Genomic DNA, 25,563 nt, shown 5'->3' with positions numbered 1-25,563 from the left:
CCCGCACCCCCGGCAGGTGCGTCCCCTCGGAGAGGGGGGCAGCCAGAGGGGGCGGGGCAGGCCTCTCCAGCCCCCTTCCAGGCGTCACCCTCCACGCCTCTCTTCCCAGTGCTGTGTCCATACTAGGTCAGCGGCCCGCCAGCCTGGCCGGGGGCGGGGCATCCGCCTGGGTGGGGCCCACCGGGGCTGGGAGCAGGGACTCGGGCAGAGGCCTCCCGCACTACCGGGGATCCACGCTGTCGGGGGCGGGGCTCCGGAGGGGGAGGAGCCTGTGGGTGGTTGGCGCCTTCTTGACTCCGCCCTTAGCCCCGCCCCACTGCGGCGTTTAAGGGTCTCTAAGCAGGTGGCTACGCTTGGTCCAAAATCCGGGTTGTGCTAGGGCGGGGGACCCTCACAGACCGTCTAGGCTAGGCCAGTGTTCCCCCCCTCACTTTGGGGAAACTGAGGACCAGAAAGGGCCTGCTGCTAGGCCTCGAACCGCCAAGACTGAGGTGCGGGGGAGGTCCTGCCTCCCCAGCCCCGAGGCAGGGAGGGGCAAGTCTCGGAAGGCAGATTTGGGGCCGGTGGTTTCATAGTGAGTGTGTTTGAACCCAAACGGCCGGAAACGGTTACTAGCTACCCCAGGCCCGGCTTGTGGGGACCCCAACCGCCTGCAGCTGCCCCTCCCAAGTTCCTCCCTGACGGGGGCCCAGCCTCCAGGCCTCCAGTCTCCAAGGTGCGAACACGCTGCCGCTTGCAGCTGCCCCTTCCCATCTAGCCCCGTGGGGAGCCAGGCTTCCGGGGCCCCAGTCCCTCCTGTGTGCTCTGGAGCTGCCCCCAACGTCCCTAGACACCGAGGCCCCGTCTCCAGGTAGCCGCGTTTCCATTCCTCCCTCCCCGCACGCCCCTCTCCCCAAAATGCTCCCATCTTGTCCTGGCCCCTCCCCCAGGCCATCACAAGAACCCGCTGACCCCACGCCCCCGATCTCGGCCAGGCCTGTGCCCCACGCTGCCCGCAGGAGGACGCCCGACCCCGGGCCGGCTTAGCCCCGTGGGAACCGTTTGTCTCGAAAACAGGAACCCGGGCCGGGGGCTGGGCGGGGCGCCCCTTCCCCACCGCAGTCCGCTTCCTGCCCCTCCCGGCTTCCTCTGCCCAACACCCGTCAGGGCGGGGGGCACAGGGGCGTCTGGGTGGGGGAGAAGGCTCTCGGTTTCGTCCCCGCTCCACGCCCCGCGCGCCCGACCGCGGCTAGTCGCCCCTCGGCGCGGCCCGTGGCGCAGCCCCCCGCCCGCGGCCCTGGCCTCCCGGGCGGCGCGGCAGGGGAGGGGTTAAGCTGCCGCAGGGCCCGCCGCGTGCGGGGCGAGAGGGAGCCCCCGGTGGGGGAGGCGCGGCCGGCGGTGCGGAGCCCGGCGCAGGGGCGGGAGGGGCGGGGAGGGGAGGGGGCGGCCCGGCGCGGGGGCGGGGCGCGGGGAGCTGGGCCGCGGCGCGGAGCGCGGGCTGGAGCCGCAGCCGCAGCGAGGCCGGCGGGCGGGAGCGCACGGAGGTGGCGCCGCCGGGCCGGGTGCGGGCTCCTGGTCGCGGGTCCCGAGAGTGAGTGAGCGAGCGCGGGCGGGGCGCCGGGCCGAGGAGGCCGGGCCCCCAGGGGCTTCCCAGGGCGGCGCGGGCTGGCTGGGGGCTGCGGGTGGGTGGGTGGGTGGGGAGTCTGCGGCACGGGTCGGGGTAGGAGGGAGCTGCGGAGAGAGCTGAAGCGCCCTGGATAACCCGCGGGAGGGGGCGGCATCCTCGAGGCACCCGGCTCTTCCCAGCCACGTCTCCGCGGGACCTTCGCCCGCGGACCTCCCATTTGACAGATGAGAAAATTGAGGCTCCGAGGGGCCAAGTGACTCTCAAGGTCACACAGCGAGGAAGCAGCAGAGCCAAGTGGGGACGGCTTTGGGAGGCTCCTAGGAAAAGTCCACCAGAGAAGTCCGTAGAGGAGCCCCCGCCCCGCCCCCCCCCCCCCCCAGCCTGGGGGTATGTGTAGGGGCCGGGTACCTTTCCGTGGGGCCAGGCTCTGCCAGCGTCCGGGATGAGGGTTGCCAGGGCACTGGGGCCGCAGGGCTGGCCCTGGACCGCAGGTGAAGGGAGGGCGGGGGAATGGGCGTGTGTGCGCACCCACGGGGGTGTGTGCATGTGTGGGAGAGGGTACATGCGTGTAGGTGCACTGTCTTGCGTGTGTGCACGCGTGTGCGATGTCAGCGCCACTGTGGCCGCGGAACTCCAGGCTGGCCTGGCTCCAGTGAGCAGCAGGTCCGGGAGCATTCTGGGGTAGAGAGCTGGGTATGGTGCCCGAGGGTTCCTTCCTGCAGGTGTGCGCGGGGTGTGGGTACCATTGTGTGTGTGAGACGGAGGATGGGCGGCAAGTGCCTGAGGCCCCGGTGTGTGTGAGCTGGAGCGTCTTGCACCCCAATGTGGGTCCCTGGCCTGGGGATGGAATGAGTGCCTGTCGCTGTAAGGATGCGTTTGACCCCGCCAGTGACGAGTTGCTGCTGGGGTCATACAGGCACTCTCCACCCCCTCACTGTGCTAGCGCCCCCTTCTGGGCACCCTACTCTTTGTGTGCCCAAGCGTGTCCAGCCTGTGTGTGGCTCACAGTTCGCCTGTGCAGTCTGGGGCCCTGGGTCAGGAGCTCGAGCTGGGGAGGAAGATGGCCTGCGGAAGGGCTGAGCCCGGACCCCTGGGGCCTTCACAGAGGAGGTGGCTTAGGAGCGCGCGGTTCCCAGGCTCAGGCTTCCCGCTGATGCCTCGGTGCCGCAGCGGGCTCCCCCCACCCCACCCCCCGCCCAGGAATGTTCCTCTCCACTCCAGCCGGCCTTCCCAAGGGCAGGCCCCTGGGGGCCGCCACAGCTCCGCCTCCCCTCCCCGGGAGCCCCGGAGGGGGCGATGCGGGCAGGACGCCTGGGTTCCTCCCCCCTCCCATCCCAGGGAGAAATTCCTCCGAGGTCCCCTCAGGCTCTGGGTTCCCAAAAATAACCCTGCGGGGGAAGGGAGGCTGTGGAGGGAGGGAAGCGGGAGGGGCGCAGAGCCGAGCTGCGGGGTGCTGCAGGTGCCGCTGGGGAGAGGACGCGAGGAGAGAAGGGCCTACGGGGGCTGGGGCACCAACCAGCCCCCAGAGTCCTGGCTCGTCCTCATCCCCGGGGAGTCCCTGGGCCCTCCCGCAACTCCGAGGGAGGGCCGGAAGCCTCTCGGCGGGTCCGTTTCCCAACTGGTGGGTTGCACCATCCTGGGACAGACCGTTTAACCCCGGAGTGGCCGCAGCGACCGACTCCGGCCCTGCCCAGCAGGGGGCGTGCCCGCCCCGCCCCGGTCCTGCCCTCCGGGCCGCTCCCCCGGCCGGCGCCTCCGCAGACTCCCGCTCTGCCTCTCCCGGGACAGGGGTCGGCTCCGAGCCCCGTGGGAGGCTCCCGGAGCGCAGCTCGGCCCAGCCTACCCGCGCCGGCGGCCATGGCGGGCACCCTAGACCTGGACAAGGGCTGCACGGTGGAGGAGCTGCTCCGCGGCTGCATCGAAGCCTTCGGTGAGTGGCACGGGAGGGCACACCCAGCCTGAGTCCTGCCCGGAACCTGAACCCGGGGCCCTGCCTGCGCGGACCCACCCAGCTCCGCATCCTGCAGCCTCTTTTACAGCAGCCTCCTTTTCATCACAGGGTAGAGAAATCCACACGCTTCAGAAGGATACAATGTTTCCCTTCCCCAGTATGCCGGTGTGGAAGGGAGGGACGGGGGTCCCCAGACTCTGACACATGAGGAGCATTATCTGTCTCCCCGGGGATCCGGAGGAACTCTGTCTCCGGCCTGGGAGCTGTTTCCGGCTGATGGGGGGCGGCTTATCTGGTGAGGGGGTGCCCCTTCGCCCAAGCACTCAGGAAATGACCTCTGAATTCTTGACCCTGGGAACCCAGGCTCCTTCCGCCCCAGCTGGTTCCTCTCTGGAGGGACGATGGGCCGGACTCAGACGCTGCCCTCCTCCAGTTCCTCGGATCCGGCCTGATGGCACTCCCACCCTAACTTTTCTCTCTAATCTGCCTCCTGGTTTTGGAGTCCTGGGAAAGCAGGAGGTTGTGGCGGGGGTGGTCTGGATACCTGGCAGGCTGCGGGGTCGGCTTTAGGGACCACAGCTGCAGGACGAAGGGTCAACCTGCTTCTCTTTGACCCCTCGGAGTTAGATGACTGCGGGAAGGTGCGGGAACCAGAGCTGGTGCGCATGTTCCTCATGATGCATTCCTGGTACATCCCTTCCTCTCAGCTGGCAGCAAAACTGCTCCACATATATCCTTGGTGGGCCTCGCCAAGGGCCCTGCGTCCGAGTCCGTGAGCCAGCCCGGCTGCCCGGCCCAGGCGGAGAATGGGCTTCACTGCCAGATCATGGGCCCTCCTCTGTCCCAGAATTCAGGCCCGGCCCAGCCTCCCCCTAGGGCCTAGGCTCCACCCCTCCCCTCCCCTCGGGACTCAGGGCCCCGCTCCGACTCTCTCCCCAACCTAGGCCTTGCTCTCGTCCTCCCTCCAGTCTAGGACCTGTCCCCACTCCCAGCCTGGGTCCCGCCCCTGGCTTCCCTCCCAGAACCCAGGCCCGGCTCTGATGCTCTGAGCCTCCCCTAGAACCTAGCCCCCTTCCCACCCCTGCGGCCTCCCAGTGCTCACACCTCACCCCTGCCTTCAGCCCTTTTCCAGAGCTTCCGCCCCAGCCTTGCCCCGGACCCCGCCCCCAGCATGTCTCCTAGAACCAGGCCCCGCCCTCAGCCTCCCTCCAGAGCTGGGCCCATCTCCTGCCTCCCTTTCTGGAGTTGTCTCCGTCTTGGTTTTCCTTAACTCTCCTTCACCTACCAACAATCCCGGAAGGACAACTCCAATTCGCTGCAGGTGAAGACATGCCACCTGGTCAGGTGAGCCTTCTTCTTGGGGCGCTGTCCCCTCTCTTCCCTCAGGCTTCAGACGGGCCTGCGGAGCGGTCCTGTGCGTTTGAACCAGGCTCTGTCCATGGTGGGTGTGGTGCCCCGGGCACGCCCCTCCTGGATCAGGCCTGGGTTTCCTGATCTGCCCAATGCGGGTGGGGAAGGAAAGAGCTGGGAGACGGGAACCCCAGTTTGAGGCTCTTTCCTCCTCTTTGGGGAACTACGATCCCAGGGGATGGTGGGGGAAGGGCTGTCGGGTGACTCCACACCTCGGCCAGGTACTGGATCTCAGCATTCCCAGCGGAGTTTGACTTGAACCCGGAGCTCGCCAAGCAGATCAAGGAGCTGAAGGCTCTGTTGGACCAAGAAGGGAACCGCCGGCACAGCAGCCTTATCGACATCGACAGCGTGTGCGTGGGGGGAGCTCAGAGGGCTGGGGAGGGCACTCGGCATCCTGCACCGTGGGTGCTTAATAAATGTTTGTTGAATTGAATGAGGGAAGGTCATATCACTCTCTTGCTTAAAAACCTTCTATGGCTCCCTGTTGCCCTCAAAATGTCTCGGCTGGGGATTGAGGCCTTTCGTAGTCTGGAGCCAGCTTGGGGTTCCTGCCTCATTTCCACAGCCCACCGCCATCCCGTTCACCTCATACTGCAGCTGCACTGGTCCCCTCGCCATCCTGCAGCCCCTGTGTCCTTCCCCACCATGCTGCTCTGTTCACATTGGTCCCTTGCCTCCTTCTCCATGTCATCAAGACTCAGCTCAAGCGTGCAGTGTCCATGGGCTCTGAGGGCTCAGGGCTTTTCCGGGACAGAATTTGTCCTTCTCTCTGTTCCCCCACGGCCCTTTGTGCAGATCCCTGTGCAAAGACCCGTACACGTGCCACGCTGTTTTGTGATTGTTTGTTCTGTGTCTGTCTCCCTCAGTAGCCTGTGAGCTCCTCGAGGGCAGGAACCGTGTCTTGCCATCTCTGTCCCCCCAGCGCGTAGCAGTGCTTGGCAGAGTACGTCTTCCATAAACGTGTGTGGAGTGCATGACGAGGGGGAGATTGCAGGAGTGGCCGGACTGGGGACATCTGTGTCCAGCATGGTGCCTCGCACTGTGTGGGTCCTCAGTCCGCTCGAGTGGCGTGTCTGCATGAGTGTGGGGCCACAAGGGATGGGGCGTCTCCAGCCAAGGGCTCACTGCCTCTGCCCCCCCAGCCCCACCTACCAGTGGAAGCGGCAGGTGACCCAGCGGAACCCCATGGGACAGAAGAAGCGCAAGATGTCCCTGTTGTTTGACCACCTGGAGCCCATGGAGCTGGCGGGGCATCTTACTTTCTTGGAGTATCGCTCCTTCTGCAAGATCCTGGTGTGGCGCCAGGGCCTCTGGTCGGGGCTGGAGTGTGGGCTGGAGAGGGAGTCCCAGGCGGGCAGGCGGGGCTGCAGGGTGGGTCAGGGGGTTTCAGCTTAACCACCAAAGGGCAGCTGGAGGGTGAGGAGTGGCCAGCGGGGAGGGGAGGGGGTGCTGAGGCCGCTCCCGCCCCCAGTTCCAGGACTACCACAGTTTCGTGACTCACGGCTGCACGGTGGACAACCCCATCCTGGAGCGATTCATCTCCCTCTTCAACAGTGTCTCGCAGTGGGTGCAGCTCATGATTCTCAGCAAGCCCACAGCCCCGCAGCGGGCCGCGGTCATCACACACTTTGTCCACGTGGCAGAGGTGCCCGCCCCTCCCTTGTCCTCCAACCCCCTCAGTTGACAGTACGGCTATGTTTGTTGCTCCTTTCCCCACTGCCTCCTCTCCAGAAAAGCTCGGCCAAATTCTGGGCCTGTCCAGTGGCTCACTGCCTTCCCCCTCCCCGTGTGTCCCCCAGAAGCTGCTGGAGCTGCAGAACTTCAACACGCTGATGGCAGTGGTCGGGGGCCTGAGCCACAGCTCCATCTCCCGCCTCAAGGAGACCCACAGCCACGTGAGCCCGGAGACCATCAAGGTGCCTGGGACTGAGGGGTCTGGGGGCAGCCTGGTCAAGCCCTGGAGCCAGTGCTTCCCAGCTCTGGCCTCCCTGAGAACTCCCAGCAACACTGGGGGTTGGGCACTCCTGTCCTCACTTGACAGATGGGGAAACTGAGGCTTGAGGGGTTAAATGCTTTTCCCAGGACGCACCATGAAAGCAGCTGAGCAGAGGCTCACGGTCTGCCTGACTCCAAACCTTGTGCTTCCTCCTCTGATTTTTTTTTTAGCGTATCGAGTGACATTCGTGTAGAGACGTATATAAGACATATGTACAGTTTAAGGAAAAATTATAAAGAAAACACTCGTGTAACCATCACCCAGGTCAAGAAATAGAACATTGTCAGCCCCCAAAGCTCCCAGCACCTTAGAGCTTAACTCCCTCCCCATCAGGGGCAACCAATGTCTGACTTTCGTAATGAAGATGAATTTGCTTACCTTTGTAGCTTTACTACCTATGTATGCGCCCCCAAAAGTGTGGCGTTTTTGTTGCCTGTCTTTGAGCTTTCTATGAATCATGTTGTATATGTTATTTTTTGTCTTTTTTTATTCTTATATTCGGTTGTGTGGCACGATCATGCATTCATTTCCATTCCCGTATAATATTTTATTGTAAGTCCAGCCCAGTGTATGTATCTGCTGTTGAACATTTGGGGTTTTTCCAGCCTTGGCTGTGATGAACAATGCAGCTAAGAACATTTTTCTTTTTTTTTTTAAGATTTTATTTTTTTTCCTTTTTCTCCCCAAAGCCCCCCCGGTACGTAGTTGTATATTCTTCGTTGTGGGTCCCTCTAGTTGAGGCATTTGGGTCGCTGCCTCAGCTTGGTTTGATGAGCAGTGCCATGTCCACGCCCAGGATTAGAACCAACGGAACACTGGGCCGCCTGCAGCGGAGCGCGCGAACTTAACCGCTCGGCCACGGAGCCGGCCCCAGAACATTTTTCTAGATCGTTGTTCTGTGCTGCTTGGCCTCCCTGAACCTCAGTTTCTTCTGCTGTTAAATGTGGATGATAATCTGTGCTCAGGCCCGGTGTCAGGTGTGGTATTTGGTAGTGGGTGTTCCCTTGACCTCATGGCCTATGAACTTTGACCACCAGGGGTTAAGGGAGCCTGTGTTGGGGGACAGTGAGGGAGGATTTTGACGTTTCACCCATCCGTGACTCTGGCTCCTCATCCTCTCCCACGTTTCCAGGGCTGAGCAGGGGAGGGTAGTTGAGCCAGTGACGTGAATGCGTGTGTGTGTGTGTGTACGTGACCCTCTGCCCTTTGCCCCCCAGCTCTGGGAACGTCTGACAGAACTAGTGACGGCCACTGGAAATTATGGCAACTACCGGCGCCGGCTGGCATCCTGTCGGGGCTTCTGTTTCCCCATCCTGGGTGTGCACCTCAAGGACCTGGTGGCCCTGCAGCTGGCATTGCCTGACTGGCTGGACCCTGCCCGGACCCGACTGAATGGGGCCAAGATGAAGCAACTCTTCAACATCCTGGAGAAGCTGACCATGGTGACCAGCGTCGAGCCCCCAGTGCAGGCCAACCCGGATCTGCTGAGCTTGCTCACGGTGAGGGGCCGGGCCCCAGGGTTGACAGCCCACCTGGTCCTGGGCTCACTCAAGGCAGCGGGCTTGGCCTTGGGTTCTTAGTCCTGGTCAAGGGACTGAGATCCAGGCTGGGCTCCAGGGTTTGGAGTGAATTCTGAGATGCGTTCCAGGCTCCAGACGGGGCTGTGGGCTGGGGTCTGATCGGAGGCTGGCCCTGGCCCGGGGTTGACTTCCTAGCAGGGGGTTGTGTTCGAGCTTTGGGGCCAAGCTCTGGCTTCTGGGTGCTGGGTGGTTTCTAAACACGGTCCTGAGCTCTGAGGTTCGGGGCTGGCCTTGGACTCGGATCTGGGGTCTAGGGTGGGAGCTGAGTTCTAGTCTAGATCTGGACTAGGTTCTAGATGTTGGCTGGGGCTTTGGTTCTGGGTCTGGAGTGGATTCTTAGTTGTTTCTAGGCTCTGGACTGGGATCAGGGTTGAAATCTGGGCCTGATTCTGGGTGCTGCGTTGGGTTCCAGGTTGGGGATGAGTTTCAGAGCTCTTGGCTGGGTTCTGACCTGGAGTCTTAGCTGAGATCTCGGTTGTGCGTTGTGCTGAGGGCTTGGGGTCGAGCCCTGGGTTCTGGTCTGCACGCTCGGCTGGCGTGTGGCTGCCGGGCTGTGTTCTAAGCTGGCCTCTGCCCTGAGTCGAGCTTCTGGCCTGGGCTTGTGGCTGAGCTGTGGCCCCTGGGTGGACCTGTGACCTGGGCTCTGGGCAGTGGGCTCCTGGGTGTGACCAGACCCTGTGTCGCAGGTGTCTCTGGATCAGTATCAGACGGAGGATGAGCTCTACCAGCTGTCCCTGCAGCGGGAGCCGCGCTCCAAGTCGTCGGTGAGGGACAGAGTCCTGCTTCCCTCTGCCCATCGGCTTCCTCCCCCACCTCTGCCCCACCTGAGAATCCCAGGATGTGAGGGCAGGAGAGTTCTCAGAGGCCACCCCACCCACACTCCTTGTTGGGCAGGCTCCCTTCTCCCCAAGGCTTCCCCTCTCTGCTTCCCTGGGTCCTGGGCTCCCTCACCTCTGGCCCTCGCTCACACCTGACCATTCCTCCAGCCAACTAGCCCCACGAGCTGCACCCCACCTCCCCGGCCCCCCGTGCTGGAGGAGTGGACCTCAGCTGCCAAACCCAAGCTGGATCAGGCACTTTTGGTGGAGCACATTGAGAAGATGGTGGAGGTGAGACTCTGTGGGGGCCGGCTCTGGATCCCAAGGCGGGGGGACAGGTCCGTAGTGGTTAATCAAGGCCAGTTTTGCCAGGGCTCCTGGGAGCCACCACCAGTGCCATGTCACAGGGTATAGCTGATGGGTAGGCTTGGGGTGGGGGTATGGAAAAGGGAGGTGATGGGGGACACAGACAGCCACCCACATCTGAGGCCTCCTTCATGACTTGGACTGGGGATGTGGGCAGCACGCACTGACGTTCCTTTTATTTTCCCTGTGCCTGTATGTCCCTCTGTGTTCCCCAGTCCGTGTTCCGGAACTTTGACGTCGATGGGGACGGCCACATCTCACAGGAGGAGTTCCAGATCATCCGTGGGAACTTCCCTTACCTCAGCGCCTTTGGGGACCTCGACCAGAACCAGTGAGGAGGGCTGGGGACTCGGGGACAGGGAAGGCAGGCTCACTTCCCCTCGGGTTTGTTTCCTCCTCTGCCAGATGAGGCCACTGAATCAGACCATCTCAGCTGAGGAGGCGCCCAGTGTGGGGAGGGCTCTTATCTGGGGGGCGCTGCCGGCTGCAGAGGCACAGATGGGGGGTTCCACTTGAATCTTGCAAAGACTGTGGCCTGGGGACTGTTGCTACATCAATGAAGTTTTATTCGTGGAGCTCACAGCTGGCAAAAAGTGTGGGCAAGTTGAACTCCTGGGTAGCCTGTTTTAATGAGTAGATAAGAGAGGCCCGTAATTAGCAGCACCCACTTACTTATCAACCATCCCCATGCTGACAATTTGGACAACAGCTGGTTCTCGAAGTAGGTTACACACGCCCCCTGCAACCACGTTCATACCCCTGTTTTGCTGAGCAGACAAAACTCCAGTCAAAATTCACAGTCCATCCCAGGTCGATTTATTTTTTTAATGCTATCCGTATTTCAAAAATCTGGCTTTTTTCATATCACAAAAATCTATGGTAAAAAAAAAAAAATCTAGGGGCCGGCCCGGTGGTGCAGTGGTTAAGTTCGCATGTTCCTCTTTGGCTGCCAGGGCTTCACCAGTTCGGATCCCGGGTGTGGACCTACGCACTGCTTGACAAGCCATGCTTTGGCAGGTGTCCCACATATAAAGTAGAAGAAGATGGGTAGGGATGTTAGCTCAGGGCCAGTCTTCCTCAGCAAAAAGAGGAGGATTGGCGGCAGATGTTAGTTCAGGGCTAATCTTCCTCAAAAAAAAAAAAAAAATGCAGATAGTAAAATAGATTTATGGTGAACAAAGTATATAAAGTAAGAAGGGAAAATTCCCTCCCTCCTTTCCCATCTAGAAGTTATTAGTAACACTGTTCACAAGGGTACGTGTATCCTTCCAGTCTTTTTTTCATGCATGTGTAAATCCATATAGATTTTGTCTGTCTGTGTCTGTTTCATGGACAAACAGGACGCTACTGCAAACCTAGTTCTGCTTGTGGCCTTTGTCGTGCTTGCTTGGTTTCTGCTTCCAGACTTGAGACCGAGTTCCGTGTTATCCTCCTGGCTTGGGTGGATTTTTTTCCAGGCCACACTTTCAGAGAGGGTGCAGCCCTTGGAGACCTGCGAGGCCCCAGCTTCATGCAGGGGTCTCAGCTTAACTCCTCACCTCCCGCAGGCCCCAGGCCTGTGGCCAGCCCCTGATTGGCTATCAAAACCCAGCACCTGGCTCATCGGGAGGGAGAGCAGCAACCCCCTGCCCGGGCAGCCGCAGCAGCGTGCGGCCCCAACTCACCGCCCCAGCTGGAAGCTGCTCTTTGTTTCTGGAACTAGGGGCTTTCCGTTTCTTTCTTGCCATCTCACCTATGCATTTAAAGCAAGTTTTCACATTTTTTTTTTTAATAATTGTTTTTTGGGATTTACACCTTTATTTTTTAATTTTTTCCTTCTTCTCCCCCAAGCCCCCCAGGACATAATTGTATATTTTAGTTGTGGGTCTTTCTAGTTGTGGCATGTGGGACGCTGCCTCAGCATGGCTTGATGAGCGGTGCCATGTCTGCGCCCAGGATCCAACGAAACACTGGGCCGCCTGCAGCGGAGCGCGAACTTAACCACTCGGCCATGGGGCCGGCCCCAACTTTTGACGTCTTTTAACCAGCATCTCGGTATTCGTAGCCATAGGGTTTTCAGGTAGTTTGTTGTTGTTGTTGTTTTCATCGCTGTCTTGGTGGAGCGGCACATCTCGCTCTTTTTGTTTCCCACTTAACCCTTTATCGTGGCCATCTTTCATGCCCATTCACGTAGAGCCGCCTCATTCTTCAGAACAGCTGCAGAGTTTTCCGCTGGGTGACTGGCCCAGCATTTGCCTCGCCGTTCTCCCGCTCCCGGACAGTAGGCTGTTCCCGGTTTTTTGCTATTAATATACGCCCTGTTGCTGTGAACATCTCTGTACCATGCACTCAGGCCACTATTTCTGTAGGAGAATTTCCTAGAAGGGGGATAATTGGATCAAAAGATATGCACATTCTAAATTAGGAGAGAGACTGCCAGAGTGACCTCAGGCAAGGTTGTGCCGGCTCGCACCCCCATCAGCAGCGGACAAGTGCCTGTTTCCCACCTTCCTTGCCAACAGTGGATGCTATAATAAGGTTACAATTTTGCCAGTCTAATTGGCAAATGGTGTCTTGGTTAAATTCGTATTTCTTTAATACTGGTGGGGCAGGATATCTTTTCATATGATTATCGGCCACTTATATTTCTTCTGTTAATTGCCTCCTCATATTCTTTGTCCATTATTCCACTGGGTTTGTCGGTCTTTTTCACATTGATTTTTCAGAATCTCTGTTAATGGGTATTAACCCTTTGCTGTCCAATGTGTTTGCAAAGATTTTCTCCCCGTCTGTCATTTCTGTTGTCTTTTTCCATATAAAAAATTTTAAAAGTTTTGTGTGCTCAATGTCAGTCTTTTCCTTTGTGGCTTCTCGGATTTGTGTTATGTGTGGAAGGCCCTCGACCCCTCAGGATTACAAAATTACTCTCATGTCTTTCCAGATACTTTGATAATTTTATTTTTTACGTCAGTGTTCTCAATTCAGTGGGAATTTAGTTTTCACGCACAGTATAAGGTAGGAGTCTAGGTTAATATTGTTTTCTAAATGGTCAGTTGTCCCAATGCCCCATTGATCTAGGGGCCGGCTGGACCACATTATGGATCCCCAGATACAATGGGTAGAAGTTTGCAACAAGGGCCGGCTCTGACCTAGGAACTACACAGATGCTTGTGTAGACACTTCATGGGCACTATCTCATTGCATCCTTACAAAAACCCTCTGAGCTGGAGGAATTATCATCCCCATTTATAGGAGAGGAAACTGAAGCACAGGGCGATTCATCGGCCCAAGGTCACACAGCCAGGAAATGGAAGAGCCGGAATTTGACCTGGGCTCTGTCTGTCTCCAAAGCACATCGCTTTTTCCCCTAAAACACATAAGTAGGTGAAAAAAGGGTTCTGTGGAAGCCGTGTGTTATGTGGGAAACCCTGATTACGGGGGTCTTTCCGGCAGGATTGTGCAAGTGAGAGGCGTGTCGTTTTTCCCAGTCTTACCTGGTTCCCAAACTCATCAGAGGTCTCTTAACTGTCAGTGCTCCCGACTGGGGTTCCAAGGAGCTCACTTTGGGAAGCGGAGGTTGATAATCCCACGGGACAGAGCACAGCCCTTTTAGTTTACACACCAACTCCCTGGAGTGGGCAGGGCAGGAATCAGGTGCCCCATTTTTCTGGGGAGGAAACCCAGGGAAAGTAACTCGCCAGAGACCGCACACCTAGTTCCTAGCAGCTTCTAACTCTGCCTGCCTCCACGTCCAGTGCTCTTTCTTTTGCTGGCACCCCTGGGCCCAAATCAGGAGTTCCGTGAGGACCTTTAATTTGGTAGGGGATTTCCCCAGGGGGGTGGGCTAGGCCGGCGGGGGTGCTCCTGGGGAGGCCCGAGCTGAGGCGCCCCTCCCCCGGCAGGGACGGCTGTATCAGTAGGGAGGAGATGGTCTCCTACTTCATGCGCTCCAGCTCCGTGCTGGGCGGCCGCATGGGCTTCGTGCACAACTTCCACGAGAGCAGCTCCTTGCGCCCGGTCGCCTGCCGCCACTGCAAGACCCTGGTGAGCACCCCCCACCCCGCCACACCCCTCCTGCCCCGCCCCCGCGGAGTCAGCGGCCTCTCCTCCCGCTGCTCTGCGCCTGACCCAGAGGGGTCCTAAGAACACGGAGCGTCAGTCCCAGTCCCTGCCCTTGAGAAGGAGGAAGTAGAGTCCTCACTTCTAAGTTCCTCCCCTCCCAGCACGGCCCCCCTCCTCTATTTCAGATCCTGGGCATCTACAAGCAGGGCCTCAAATGCCGAGGTGAGATGGAATGGCAGGGCTGCTGGGCTGAGCTTTCTGAGGAATCACTATCTGGGTGGGGATTCTTATTTTGGTGGGGCAACTACAAAGGAGTGAAGTACCTTGGAGCCAGAGAGGCATGATGATGATATGTGAAAGGAGTAGCCTTTAAGAGGGCTTTTATTTTGGTGAGGCAGCCACCCTGGAACCGAGAAATTGGAGAGGGCATAGACTGGCCAGTAGGATGAAGACAGCACTTTGGAAGGAGACTCTTGCTTTGGTGGGGCAGCTGCTCAGGAGCAAAGGGACCTGGGGAGAGGTACAGGCCCACAGAATGGGATGGAGGGTGTTCTGACCCATGGCCCTGGCTGAGCTCCCCATCTGCCTTCCCCAGCCTGTGGTGTGAACTGCCACAAGCAGTGCAAGGATCGCCTGTCAGTCGAGTGTCGGCGCCGGGCCCAGAGTGTGAGTCTGGAGGGGTCTGCACATTCACCCTCACCCACACCCACCCACCACCGCGCTTTCAGCTTCTCCCTGCCGCGCCCAGGCAGGCGAGGCTCCCGGCCTCCAGGTAAGAGGGGGTCTCATTCTGGACTGGCCTGTGGAGGGAGGAAGGCAGGGCCATTGTGGCAAAGTATTAACTTATGCAGATGGAAAACCTTCCAGAGTTTGTAATTCTCTTATTTTGGTGGGGTGATGAAAAAAGGTTGGACAGATAAGGCTGTCAGAAGGTGGCCAGGGAGCCCTTGACCTTTGGAGGCTGAGGGGAGAGAGACTCTAATATATAAAGAAGAGTAAATGTGAAAGAAGCCTCAAGATTCCAGTAGCACTCTTATTTTGTTAGGGGGATTGACAGTGGATTGGAGGGGGAATTTAGTGAGCCATTTGCCTGAATTTCCCTCTTTGGCTTCTCTGGTGGCTGTCCTGAGAAAAGTCCCATGCCCTGAAAATCTCCCAACGGCTCTCTTGGGGGTCTCTGGCATTTTTAGGTCAGCTTTCTGAATGACAATTCCTCAAATGATTATTTTGCTGAGCACAGTCTGAACGACTGTGTTAGACTGGGGTCTAAGGCAGTTGACCACGGCCATTTGGATTGGCATCAGTCCTCCAAAGCAGAAAAGATAAAACCATTTGCATCGAGCCTTCCAGAAGTGCTGGGGTCTGCAATGTGAAAGACACACCAAACTGACACTTAAGCAGACTGCACGGACACATCCGTGGCTGCAAAAAAGCTGCGGCAGAATGAAAACTTAGAGAGAGCCTCAAAAATCGGGTGGTTGGGCCGTTCAGTGAATTGATTTTTGGTGGCTGGGTCTGCTTCCGGGGTGGGGCGGGTGCCTCCTGTGAGTCGGGGAAGGGCTGCTGAGGACTCAGGAACCCAGGAGTTGGCTCTGCGACCCCCTGCCTGCAGAGATCCGCGAGGAGGAAGTGCAGACGGTGGAGGATGGCGTCTTTGACATCCACTTGTAATTGACGTAAGTCCTCCCACAGCGCATCCAGAGCTGGGTGCCCCTGAGGGCTGGGGCATGGGGTGCTCTGTCCACAGGCCCAGGCCAGGCCGGCTCCTACTTTTTAGGGGAGGGTCTCCCTTACAACTTCTGTTTTTCTCTTCCCAGCTGTGACTGGATCAAACTCTCGTGCCTGCCTTGGAGAAAAGACTCGCGACCAGAGCAGGGAGCCTGGGGTGCTGGGGCAGGGGGCGGGTGTCAGGGTGGCATGCGGCTGAGGGCAGGGCCAGGGCTGGTGTCCCTAAGGTTGTACAGACTCTTGTGAATATTTGTATTTTCCAGATGGAATAAAAAGGCCCGTGTAATTAACCATCAGAGCCTAGAATCCTCGTGGGGGGTGGGGGAGGGGCCGTAACCACAGGGACTGGAATCTTAGAGTCTGGAACTTTGTGGTCAGCGAATCTTGGGAGATCTGGACTCTCGTGTGTCTAGAATCTTGGGGGGACTAGAATCCTGGGGGACAGAACCTTAGAACCAGAAAACCTTGGAACATAAGAATCTTGGGGAGGGGCCTGCCCGGTGGTGCAGCGGTTAAGTTTGCACGTTCTGCTTCTCAGCGGCCCGGGGTTTGCCACATCATATCCCGGTGCGGACATGGCACCGCTTGGCAAAAAGCCATGCTGTGGTAGGTGTCCCACGTATAAAATAGAGGAAGATGGGCATGAATGTTAGCTCAGGGCCAGTCTTCCTCAGCAAAAAGAGGAAGATTGGCAGTAGTTAGCTCAGGGCTAATCTTCCTCAAAAAAAAAATAAAGAATCTTGGGGAGGCTTTAGACTCTCACAGAGTCCAGAATCTTAGGGGTCTAAGCCTTGAAACTAGCGCACCTTTGCACCTGGAATTTCTGGGCCCAGTGGTCATATATAACCATAGCCTTCAGCCCACAGCCGGAATTCCCTTCCTTGACAGGTGGCCTTTCAGCCTCTGCTTGAATACTTCCCACAATGGGGAGCTCACTACAGAGAATCACGGGAGGGAGAGGAGTGCCCATAGTGGGGGCTGTGGGGGAGGGAGGGAGGCGGGGGCTTGGGCAGCCGGAGGCCCCTGCTGGGCTTGCGAGCCTCCGAGTGGGGGCTGCACTCCTTGGGCTTGAAGCCTCCTGGCCTGGTGCTGCTGCCAGCCGGAAGGACAGTGACTTCCAGAGGAAATGCATATTGATCCTGCTCTCAGCCTCCTGTGGCCTCTCCCAGCCCAGCTCTGCCCTCCTGAGTTTGCAGCCCGGAGGTTTTGGGGGTCACCGCCGCCTGAGGAAGGCTAGGGCCACTTCTGAGGCCGGTCTGGGTGAGGAGGGGCTCAGGGCCTTCTGCAGTTTCTGAAGCTGGGCCGGGCTGCCCCTGAGGTCCCGAGACTCCGGACAGCAGCGCCGAGAGTGGGAGCCACCTCCCTAGGCCCCAAGCTGGGGCGTGTCCTGCAGCAGCTGTGGGTTGTTCTGGAGTGGAGCCTGAGCACCCCAACCCCTGCCGGCAAAGCACAGTTGCTGCGGACCTGGCCGTGGCCTCAGCCCCCTTCCTCAGCATCCCCTTGACCCCACCATGCCCATCTCCCCCTTTGAGACCCCACTCCCCCTGGCCTACTCCTCATCTGGGGTCACCTCCTCCTCCCACCCTGTTACTTCTCGGCTGCAGCTCCGTTCCCTGTTGGGGTCCCAGCCCTGTCCCCCACTGCACTGCCCCTCCTTCCGTCCACAACCCCCTCCCGCCTGCCCTTCCCCCTCTCGAGGCTGTAATATCCGTTTCACGATTTGGGGGCTGAGTTGCTATAACAACAGACGGCGATTGTGTTGTGAAGAGCAGCTCCCTGCGCCGCCGGCCGCCGCCTCTCGTGCTGCCTCCATCCCTGCAGCCCGGTCGGCTCCCCTCCCAACCGCCCCCAGCCCCAGCCTGGCCTCTTCCGGGCTTGTGTGTCTGTGTGTGTGCGCGCACGTGTGTGCTCAGGTCTGCCCCACCCTGGAGTGTGACTTGTGGCTGTCTTTTCATGGTCGCATGTGTGAATTTGGTGTATGAGCTTCACACTGTGTGTGTGTGTGTGCATGTGTTTGCACGGACACATATGCTGTGTTTGCTGCACTGCCCCTGCGCCGTGTGTCCCCACTGGACTGCGCATGGGAGAAGGGCCACATTGGATGGGTGCCTGTTGGGAGGGGTGTCTTGAGATGGTAGGTCCCAACTCCATCAGGTAGTCTGAACTTTGGACCTTGAGAGGAGCCGTCCTTGTAGCTGGGGGGAGGGGCAGGGAGGTGCAGCAGCTGCCAGGTGACCTTTCTTGCCCTTGATGGGCAAAGGTGACCCAGGGAGCTGGGGGTGGGGACAGGAGGCAAATGCTCGCTCTAACATCCCTCCCAGCCCCTCCCCTCCTCCCACCCCGTCCGATAGCCATCAATAAGGGTCCAAGAGACAGCCTCTGTGAGTCACTGCACCTGTCCATCTATGCCCTGGTGCCCGGCTAGACAGGTCTCTGTGTGTGTGTACACTGCAGGGAGAGGAGCAGTGGGGAGGGTGGGGCAGTGGGCTGTGGGATCAGAGAGGCAATTTCACATCCACAGGCCCTGACTCAGCACTTCCCACTCTCTGGCTCCTCTCGTGGCCTTAGCGGGGCCAGCCTGAGGGTCTCTCCAAGGTCAGAGTGGGCCCCCATTCTGGACCTGGCTCAGGGGTCTCTCTTCCAGACCCCTAGGACACCCTCTGCAGCCTGGGTCTCCCTCTTACCCCCTCCCAGGCTGGGGAGGGAGACCTCTGATGGGGGGCTGTCACTGCTCCTCTACTCAGTAGTTGACCACTCTGTGCCAAGTGCCCCGGGGGCGGGGGGTAGGAGGACCCTGTGGGCAGGTCCTCTGTGTGCACCTGTTCCCCTGGGTGTGCGTTTGCCTCTGAGTGTGTAGGTACCTCTGTCCACAAGTTTGTGTAGGTTCTTGGGCAAGCATGAGCTTCCTGTGGGTGTCTTACCATGGTGGGGCCTTTCTGCAGCTGGCCCTGTGTGTCCTTTTGGGAATCCCTGTGTGCACATGGATAGGTGTGCATGGCTGTGAGTGTGCCCCTGTGTGCCCATGCATACATTTGTGGTCTCATGTGAGGGTTCCTGCATGTTGCCACTGGCTAAGGAAGCGCCAGCTAGCGCCAGCTGTGCAGATCACAGACCCTGCAACAGAAATCAGGGTCCTGGAGCGAGCTGGCAAAATGGTGTGCGCGCACACACACACAGCCTCATTCAGAAGCCCAACTTTGTGGTACACACACTAGGTGCCAGGTCCACCTTTGATTGGCTGAAGGATGAAGGGGTGCCCCTTTTCTCCCACACTCATACACACACACACCCTCCCCGGGGAAGGCCTTCACCCCAGCACCACACTCATTCTGAAACTCATGGTTGGGGGGAGGAGAAAAGAACTTCCCTTCAGTGCCAATGTGCAGCAGCCTTCCTGCCCCTAAACCCACTCCCACTCACGTCCTGGGTTCCAGGCAGGACTGGGAACCAGGCTTCCAACTCTGGGATTCCCATGAGGCAAGGCTGGGAAACCCCAAGCCTTTAGGTCTGCCCCGCCCCCATCTCTGCCTTTTCCTCCCCCACTGCTTCCGTCGTTATCCCAGCAAAGACCCTCCCTCCTCAGTTCTTGGGGCAGCCAGGGCGCCCTCGGGCGGTGGGAGGCGGAGGTCAGGCTAAGGGCTGGAAAAAGCCCCCAGCAGCCGCGGGCGGAGTCCCCTTTCCCTAGGCTCCCCGCAGCCCGGGCCCGCCCTGGGCGTAGCCAGCAGAGGGCGCTGCGACCCGGGTCCCGCACCGGTCCTGCTCCCTCGGTGCCCCAAGTCGGGGCCCACAGCCTCCCCTTCGGCTCGTCCCAATCCTGGGCGCTGCCACATGGACCCGCTGGCCTAGTGATGCGGGACCGGGGGCTCGACCCAATGGGCAAGAGGGTAGGGTGCCTGGGTTCCGGAAAAGGCATTGGGTCTGGGTTGGGGGTCTGCCTGGTTGGGGGCCCGGGAACCAGGGCTAAGGACCACGAGAGGCGGGGAAAAGCTCGGATGCCCTGGGGCCGGGACGCCTGGGTCCCTCGCGGGGGAGGGAGGTGGGCCTGTGGAGCAGCGGGACTGGCGGCTTCTGCGCCTTCCTATTGGCTGCTCCGCTCGTCCGTTAGCGCAGCGTGGTCCAATGCGCGCGTTTGGGGGGCGGGTACTGGTGCTGATGCTGCCGTCAGTCGGTGTTGCAGGGATGCGGCGGCGGGAGCAGCCGCCCTGACTCGCGGAGCATCCTCCTCCGAGCGGCACCGCGGCGGGGCGGGCGGACAGGCAGGCGGGCGGGGACGCGGCGGGAGCGAGAGAGGCGCGAGGAGGCCGACACTGCTGGCCCCGGCCCTGCCACCCGCCGGAGACAGGGCGGCCTCGGGGCTCTGATCCCCACCCTCCAGCTCCTGGACCCCCAGAACCAGGTACGGGGGGGGGGGGTGCTGCGGCGGAGATGGGCGGGGGGCGGGAGCCCATCGGGGGAGGGGAGCGATCGCAGGGGCGAGGGAGGCAGGGAGGATGGATTGGGGGGCGGGGGCGCTGCCACGCTGAGAGGGCTGGCTGGGTGACAGCGAGGAGGCTAAGCGGCTGAGGGGGTTGGGGGTCGGAGGCTCCCTGTGGAAGGGGCACTGGCCCTGAGCTGGGGTGAACGGAGGGGGGTGGGATGGAGGGTCGTTAGGGGAGGGGATGGGATGAGAAGGGGCATCCAGGAGTCTGTGAGGGAAGCTCTGAAGGGGGGCCCTAGTCTTGCTAGCCCCAAGGGCTGGAAGCGGTGCTCCACCACAGGGGCTGGGGAGCTGTTGTGCTCTGAAGGGTCTGCAGGGGAGAAACCGGAGAGGAACTGGGCTTCACGGGAGGAGAAGGAGGGGAGGCCGGAGAAGGGAAAGAGAGAAGTGGAGGAAGGCAAGGAGCAGGGGCCAGGCCCAGGGCTTCATATTGGGGGGCAGCACTGAGGACCAGGCTTTACGGGGGGATGGGAGCCAAGGGGAGAGGAGGTTATCGGGAGAGAGCAGAGGGGAAGATGCCGAGGTGCTCGAGGCAGAGATGGGTCGGTGCTGGTGGAGAGCCAGGAAAGATGGGGGGCCTGAGGGAGAGGAGCGGAAGCTTGCGGGGGAAGGCTGGGGGCGATGAGAGAGGGAGACTGGGAAATCAGTAGGAGGGGGCTGTGCTGGGGTGGGAATGCGCTGGGGGCGGCGACAGGGTTATGGTCAGAGAGTGCTGCAGGGGAAGGAAGCTGCAGGGCCCTGGGCTTGCTCCCCCAGCCCAAAGAGGAGGGGACCATTTCTCATGGCCCAGCCTCCTCCCCCAGCTGAAGGAGCCATCTGCCCTGGGTTCTTAGGGCTGGGGTCCGAGCCCTTGAATCTTTGATGGGCCCTTGGAGGCAAAACTGGCTTTTGGGGGTGGTTGTCTTCCTTACTCTCAACCCGCACTTGAGTCCTGGGTGAAGGCATTTGGTACCTCACTGAACCAGCAAGGGCAGGGAGGGGGCTGTTTCTTGGAGCCTGGAGGTAAAGGGGGAAGCTGTCCAGACCTGGAGGGATGAAGTCAATGTCAGGAGGTGGTCTTGGGTCTCCAGGCTTCTTGACTGCCTTGGTGGCTTCTGTACAGCTCCAGTTCTGTGTGTGTTGGCGGGGGTGAGGTGGGCGAGGACCTCCCATCCATTCCTGCCCCTCTCTCCCATCCACCTTCCCAATGTCTGGGTATTCCTTCTGGAGGAGGGTGGACTTTAGGGCTTTGCATCCTATATCTTCTGCCAGAGAAGTAGAAAGAGAGAAGGGAGACAGAGGAAGAACGAGAGGAGGGGGGCAGCTGGTCTGTGAACTGTGAGGCCTTCTGTTTTGTGGGTGCTTCAGCCACTCAGGTGCCTCCGAGGATGTCTCCAGGGATGCTGGCACACGAGGCTGGGCTGGATCTTTCCAGGGATGGGGGAGAAGGGTCTGGCTGGGGCTTCTTTCATTCCTGTTAGAGGAAGTGTTCTCAGACCCGTCCTGCCCTGAGATCCACAGGGATGCGCGGGACTGACGGGCAGGCAGAGTCCAGCAGCCCCAGGGTGGCTGGGGAGCTCTGCAGGAGCTTGGGGACTCTCCTGGCTTCTTGGCCTGGGCTGAATCCATACGATGGTCTCCTGAGAGGAGGGGGCTGGGTTCTGGAGGGGCCACTGGGGACCTCTCTTCCCTCCAGACTCTCAGTCTCTACCCAGGTCCGGCTGCTCCCTCCTGCCCGCCCTTGCCAGTGACACAGACAACCTGACACTGATACAGACGCTCGGTGGCACCCACCCAGACACACACCTACACAGGCGCACACACCTGCGTACACAATACACCTCCCGGCAGCACACCGCCTACACTCCCCACCCAGAGAGACAGCCACCTCGCTGCCTGCCTCAGAGACCTCCCCCGGGGGCTCTGCTCTCAGTGCATGGCACACTCATGGCCCCCATGTGCCGCCAGAGCCCCGGCAGTGCACTGTCGGCCCTCACCCTCAGGCACACACAGCCCCTATCCCACCGTTCACCTCCGCAGGTTCACACATCATCTCAGGCACACCGAACACACCTCCACCTCTCCCGTACACACCTCCACTCCCTGGGACACACCCTTCCCCCCCAGACACACCCCCTCAGCCCCCAACACATATCAGCAAGAACCATGTTCTCATCTGGGTCCTAAGCACACCGCCCCAGGCAAACCCACCCGCACACACATGCATGCTAACACCCCTTTATGCCTTGGCTCCCCTCCCAAGCATCTCTCCCACTTCCGTTCTCTCTCTCCTTCACTCTTATATTTTTGTACCCTCAGAAAGCCCCCTAAACCCCAGGCCCTCCTACCCCTCCCGACCATGACCACAATACCCCACAGTCCAACCCAGCGCTCAGCCACACCCGGCCTCCCTCAGAAACTTCCAATTTCTCTGCGCCCCATCCCAGCACTGGTCCTCACACGTGGGGCCTGTCCCTGCCTGGCACTGGAACCCAGCCGCTCTGTTCGTCCATCCCCAGCTCCCGAGCTCAGCTCCTAAGGGGATGCCTGGGCCGTGTGTCTCACACTGCTCCATCCATCTGGGCAGCTCCCTGCTTGGGCCGGTCCACACCACCAGGCTTGCGGGATCTCAGAGACTCATTCAACAAATAATGCGGTGTGTGCGCGGCACCTCCTGTTTACAAAGCCGTCTCCATTGCCGCCACTGTTTAACATGGTGAGGTGGGGTGAGAGTGAGGCCGCATGGGCTCAGCTTTGCCCCCGAGTGAGCCTCAGTTTCCTCATCTGTAAAATGGGAGCCCTCATCCTACACATGGGGTTCTTGCGACGACTAGATGAGATGATTATGATGACAGTAATAACAGTGACAATGGTTTTCCTGTGTACCTACAGGGACCTGGCTCTGTGCTAAGTGCTCTGTGAACTTTACTTCATCTGATGTGTTTGTCAGGCACATAGAAAGCCCCCGGCAGGCCGGCTCCATGGCCGAGTGGTTAAGTTCGCGCGCTCTGCTGCGGCGGCCCAGGGTTCGGATCCTGGGCGCGGACATGGCACCGCTCGTCAGGCCACGCTGAGGCGGTGTCCCACATCCCACAACTAGAAGAACCTGCAACTAAGATATACAACTATGTACAGGAGGGGTTTGGGAGATAAAGCAGACAAAAAAAAAAAAAAAAAAAGATTGGCAACAGTTGTTAGCTCAGGTGCCAAGCTTAAAAAAAAAAAAAAAAAGAAAGCCCCCCCGTAAATGGCAGCTATTTTCACCATCATTATCATAACCTTCCACACACGCACACACACGCACACACCTGTCATGTATACCTTTTGGAACATTCCCAGGCACCTCATGCTTACTCACAAGGCTGCCCCTGGAAACCATCTGGCCCCTCTGCATTGCTGGGGTGCACCCACCCAGGCTGGCGCCCCCCAGCTGTGAACGGCACAGGGCTGGGCTCAGGGATGAGCTCGCCCCTCCCACGGCTTACCCCCAAGCTCCTCGGCACCTGGGCTCCGGCCCCCACTCCGCCGAGTCATTCAACCTCACCTCGGTCCCCAGCCCGCCCATCTCCTCAGCCCCACACACGTAGCAACAGCCTCATCACGCACACCTCGGGCTGCCCCCTTGTGTGCCCAGCCCCTTCACGCTTCTCTCTGTGTCTGAAGAGACCTGTGCAGGGGGACCCGCGCACACACCTCTCCCTCCCAGCCTGTGCTCCCTCCAGTCTTCAGACCCATTTAGTCCCTTCTCTCACCTTCCCAGGCTGGAGGAGGCATCCAGCAGAGTGAAGGAGGGCCCCGGGTGCGAAATCTGAGTCCCAGCTCCCCTACTGACAAGCTCGGTGACCTTGTTGTGGGGGCCCTTCTCCTCACTGAGTGTCAATTTCCCCATCTGCAAAACAGGGCGGTGATAAGACCTGCCTCGCTCCCTTCTCTCATCAGGCCCTGGTGAGAATCAAGAGAACATGAGACATGGAATTTGCAAACTGTAAAATGCTGAGATGAGAGTTTTAAAAGTAATCATTAGGGGCCAGCCTGGTGGCACAGCAGTTAACTTCACACATTCCTCTTCGGCGGCCCGGGGTTCGCTGGTTCGGATCCTGGGTGTGGACATGGCACCACTTGACAAGCCATGCTGTGGAAGGCGTCCCACATATAAAGTAGAGGAAGATGGGCATGGATGTTAGCTTAGGGCCAGTCTTCCTCAGCAAAAAGAGGAGGATTGGCAGCAGTTAGCTCAGGGCTAATCTTCCTCAAAAAAAAAAAGTCATTAACACAACACATACTTTAGTCCATCCCAGGCACTGTTAAAAGTACTTTACATATATTAACTCTTAATTTTGACAACACTACTATTATCTCTCTTTTACGCATAAGGAAACTGAGGCCCGGAGAAGCTAAGTAACTTGCCCAAGGTCACACAGTGAGAAAGGAGTAGAGCTGCATTTGAATCCAGGCTCCAGAGTCAGTGCCTCTAATCACTGCACGGTCTCGTTTTCGCCCACTGCTGAGGTGTGGCTGGACGTGGACACGTCGGAGGTCTTCCTGGTCTCTTCTCAGTCATCAGAGCTGGAAGGAGGGAGCAGGAAGGGGAGGTGGGAACTGTCTGCAGCCCACTGATGTAACCTGAGATTTTAGGGAGGAGAGGGGACCGTCCAAAAGACACATTCAGAGACTGAAAGAGACCTCAGGGCTCAAGTAGTTTGACGACCGCCTCCCATATGATTCAAGAGCCCCCTCCTGAGCATCGCCAAGCAGGAGTCATCCTGCCTCAGCTCGCACACCTCCACAGACGGGGAACTCACCACCCCCCCAGAGGCAGCCTACTCCACTGTTGGGTGCTTTGCATTGCCAGCAAGTTTCTTTTTAGCTCGAGCCAAAATCTCCCTCCTCATAACACGCACTTCTCCCACCTGTCCATGGGCTGCCTTCTGGGGCCACCAGAATGTGTGTAAACCCGGCTCTTCCTCCCTGGCGCCCGGGGGAGGCCCCTGCTGTCACACTCCCAGCTGGCATGAGAGGGAGCCGGCGTGAGGAGAGGAGAGCCAGAGAGAGGCTGGCGTTCCCACGGCTGGAAGTGTGTGTGTGTGTGTGTGTGTGTGTGTGTGTGTGTGTGAGTGCGGTGTAGATGCGGCCAGAGAGGGGGCAGAGTGGATGCTGGGAGAAGGCCCCTGGCCAGGGGTTATGCCAGGGCTGGTGCAGACTGTCTCACCCTGGAGGTCGCATCTACTCACTCAGTTGTACTGGTGGTATGGGGGCTGAGGCCTTTGGTCAGGTGGGAAGGCCCAGGTCTGGAATAGCGGGTATAGTGGGAAGCATCTAGAATGGAAGGCCAGTGACCTTGGTTTTACTCTTGCTCTGCTGTGTGGCTCTGGGTCAGTCACTGCCCCTCTCTGGGACTCAGTTTCCACCTCAGAAAAACTGAGAAGGGTGCACTCCATGGGCTCTGAGGTCTGCATCTTTTAGTCCCAGGGGCAGACTCAGACTCTGGGTGGCCTGCAGAGTGGCCCCTGTGAAGGCCAGATCAGAGAAGGGTGGGCTCTGAGCCTGACACTGCCCTGCGGCCTGTGGACACTGCAGGGTAGAAGAAAGGCTCTGGATGTTGGAGCCT

At 59.5% G+C, this 25,563-nt stretch overlaps 2 protein-coding genes across 39 annotated transcripts in view; both read left to right on the top strand.

Moving 5' to 3' along the window:
• Nucleotides 1-606: 606 nt before the first annotated feature.
• On the top strand, nt 607-15,794 carry RASGRP2 (RAS guanyl releasing protein 2). Of its 9 annotated transcripts, none has more exons than XR_011495163.1 (17): nt 607-715; nt 3,395-3,536; nt 4,185-4,287; nt 4,839-4,901; nt 5,189-5,320; nt 6,113-6,263; nt 6,442-6,615; nt 6,770-6,886; nt 8,184-8,465; nt 9,233-9,310; nt 9,533-9,655; nt 9,946-10,061; nt 13,612-13,753; nt 13,957-13,993; nt 14,367-14,543; nt 14,962-15,447; nt 15,589-15,787. XR_011495163.1 is itself a non-coding variant. In XM_070488128.1 (17 exons), the coding sequence occupies exons 2-16, from the start codon at nt 3,464-3,466 to the stop codon at nt 15,440-15,442; spliced, it is 1,827 nt and encodes a 608-aa protein (XP_070344229.1). In that variant the 5' UTR covers nt 681-715; nt 3,395-3,463; the 3' UTR covers nt 15,443-15,447; nt 15,589-15,794. The 9 variants fall into 9 exon arrangements, 6 of the variants coding, with proteins under 6 accessions (XP_070344229.1, XP_044618529.1, XP_044618528.1 ...); XM_070488128.1 differs by having other exon boundaries at nt 681-715; nt 15,384-15,447; nt 15,589-15,794; XM_044762594.2 differs by having other exon boundaries at nt 706-850; nt 15,384-15,447; nt 15,589-15,794.
• A 3,860-nt stretch (nt 15,795-19,654) lies between these two features.
• Nucleotides 19,655-25,563, top strand: part of NRXN2 (neurexin 2) — a 106,926-nt gene continuing 101,017 nt past the window's right edge. For 21 of the 30 annotated variants that reach the window (XM_070488097.1, XM_070488092.1, XM_044762334.2 and 18 more), the window contains exon 1: nt 19,656-19,895. The gene's annotated coding sequence lies outside the window, so the exon portion shown is untranslated. Of the gene's footprint in view, nt 19,896-25,563 lie in introns of all 30 variants that reach the window. The other 9 variants (XM_044762348.2, XM_044762345.2, XM_044762347.2 and 6 more) reach the window with 2 other exon arrangements.

Source organism: Equus asinus, chromosome 17, assembly GCF_041296235.1.
Source record: "Equus asinus isolate D_3611 breed Donkey chromosome 17, EquAss-T2T_v2, whole genome shotgun sequence".
In the NCBI taxonomy this organism is placed as follows: Eukaryota; Metazoa; Chordata; class Mammalia; order Perissodactyla; family Equidae; genus Equus; species Equus asinus.
This window is presented reverse-complemented; position numbering and strand designations above follow the sequence as displayed.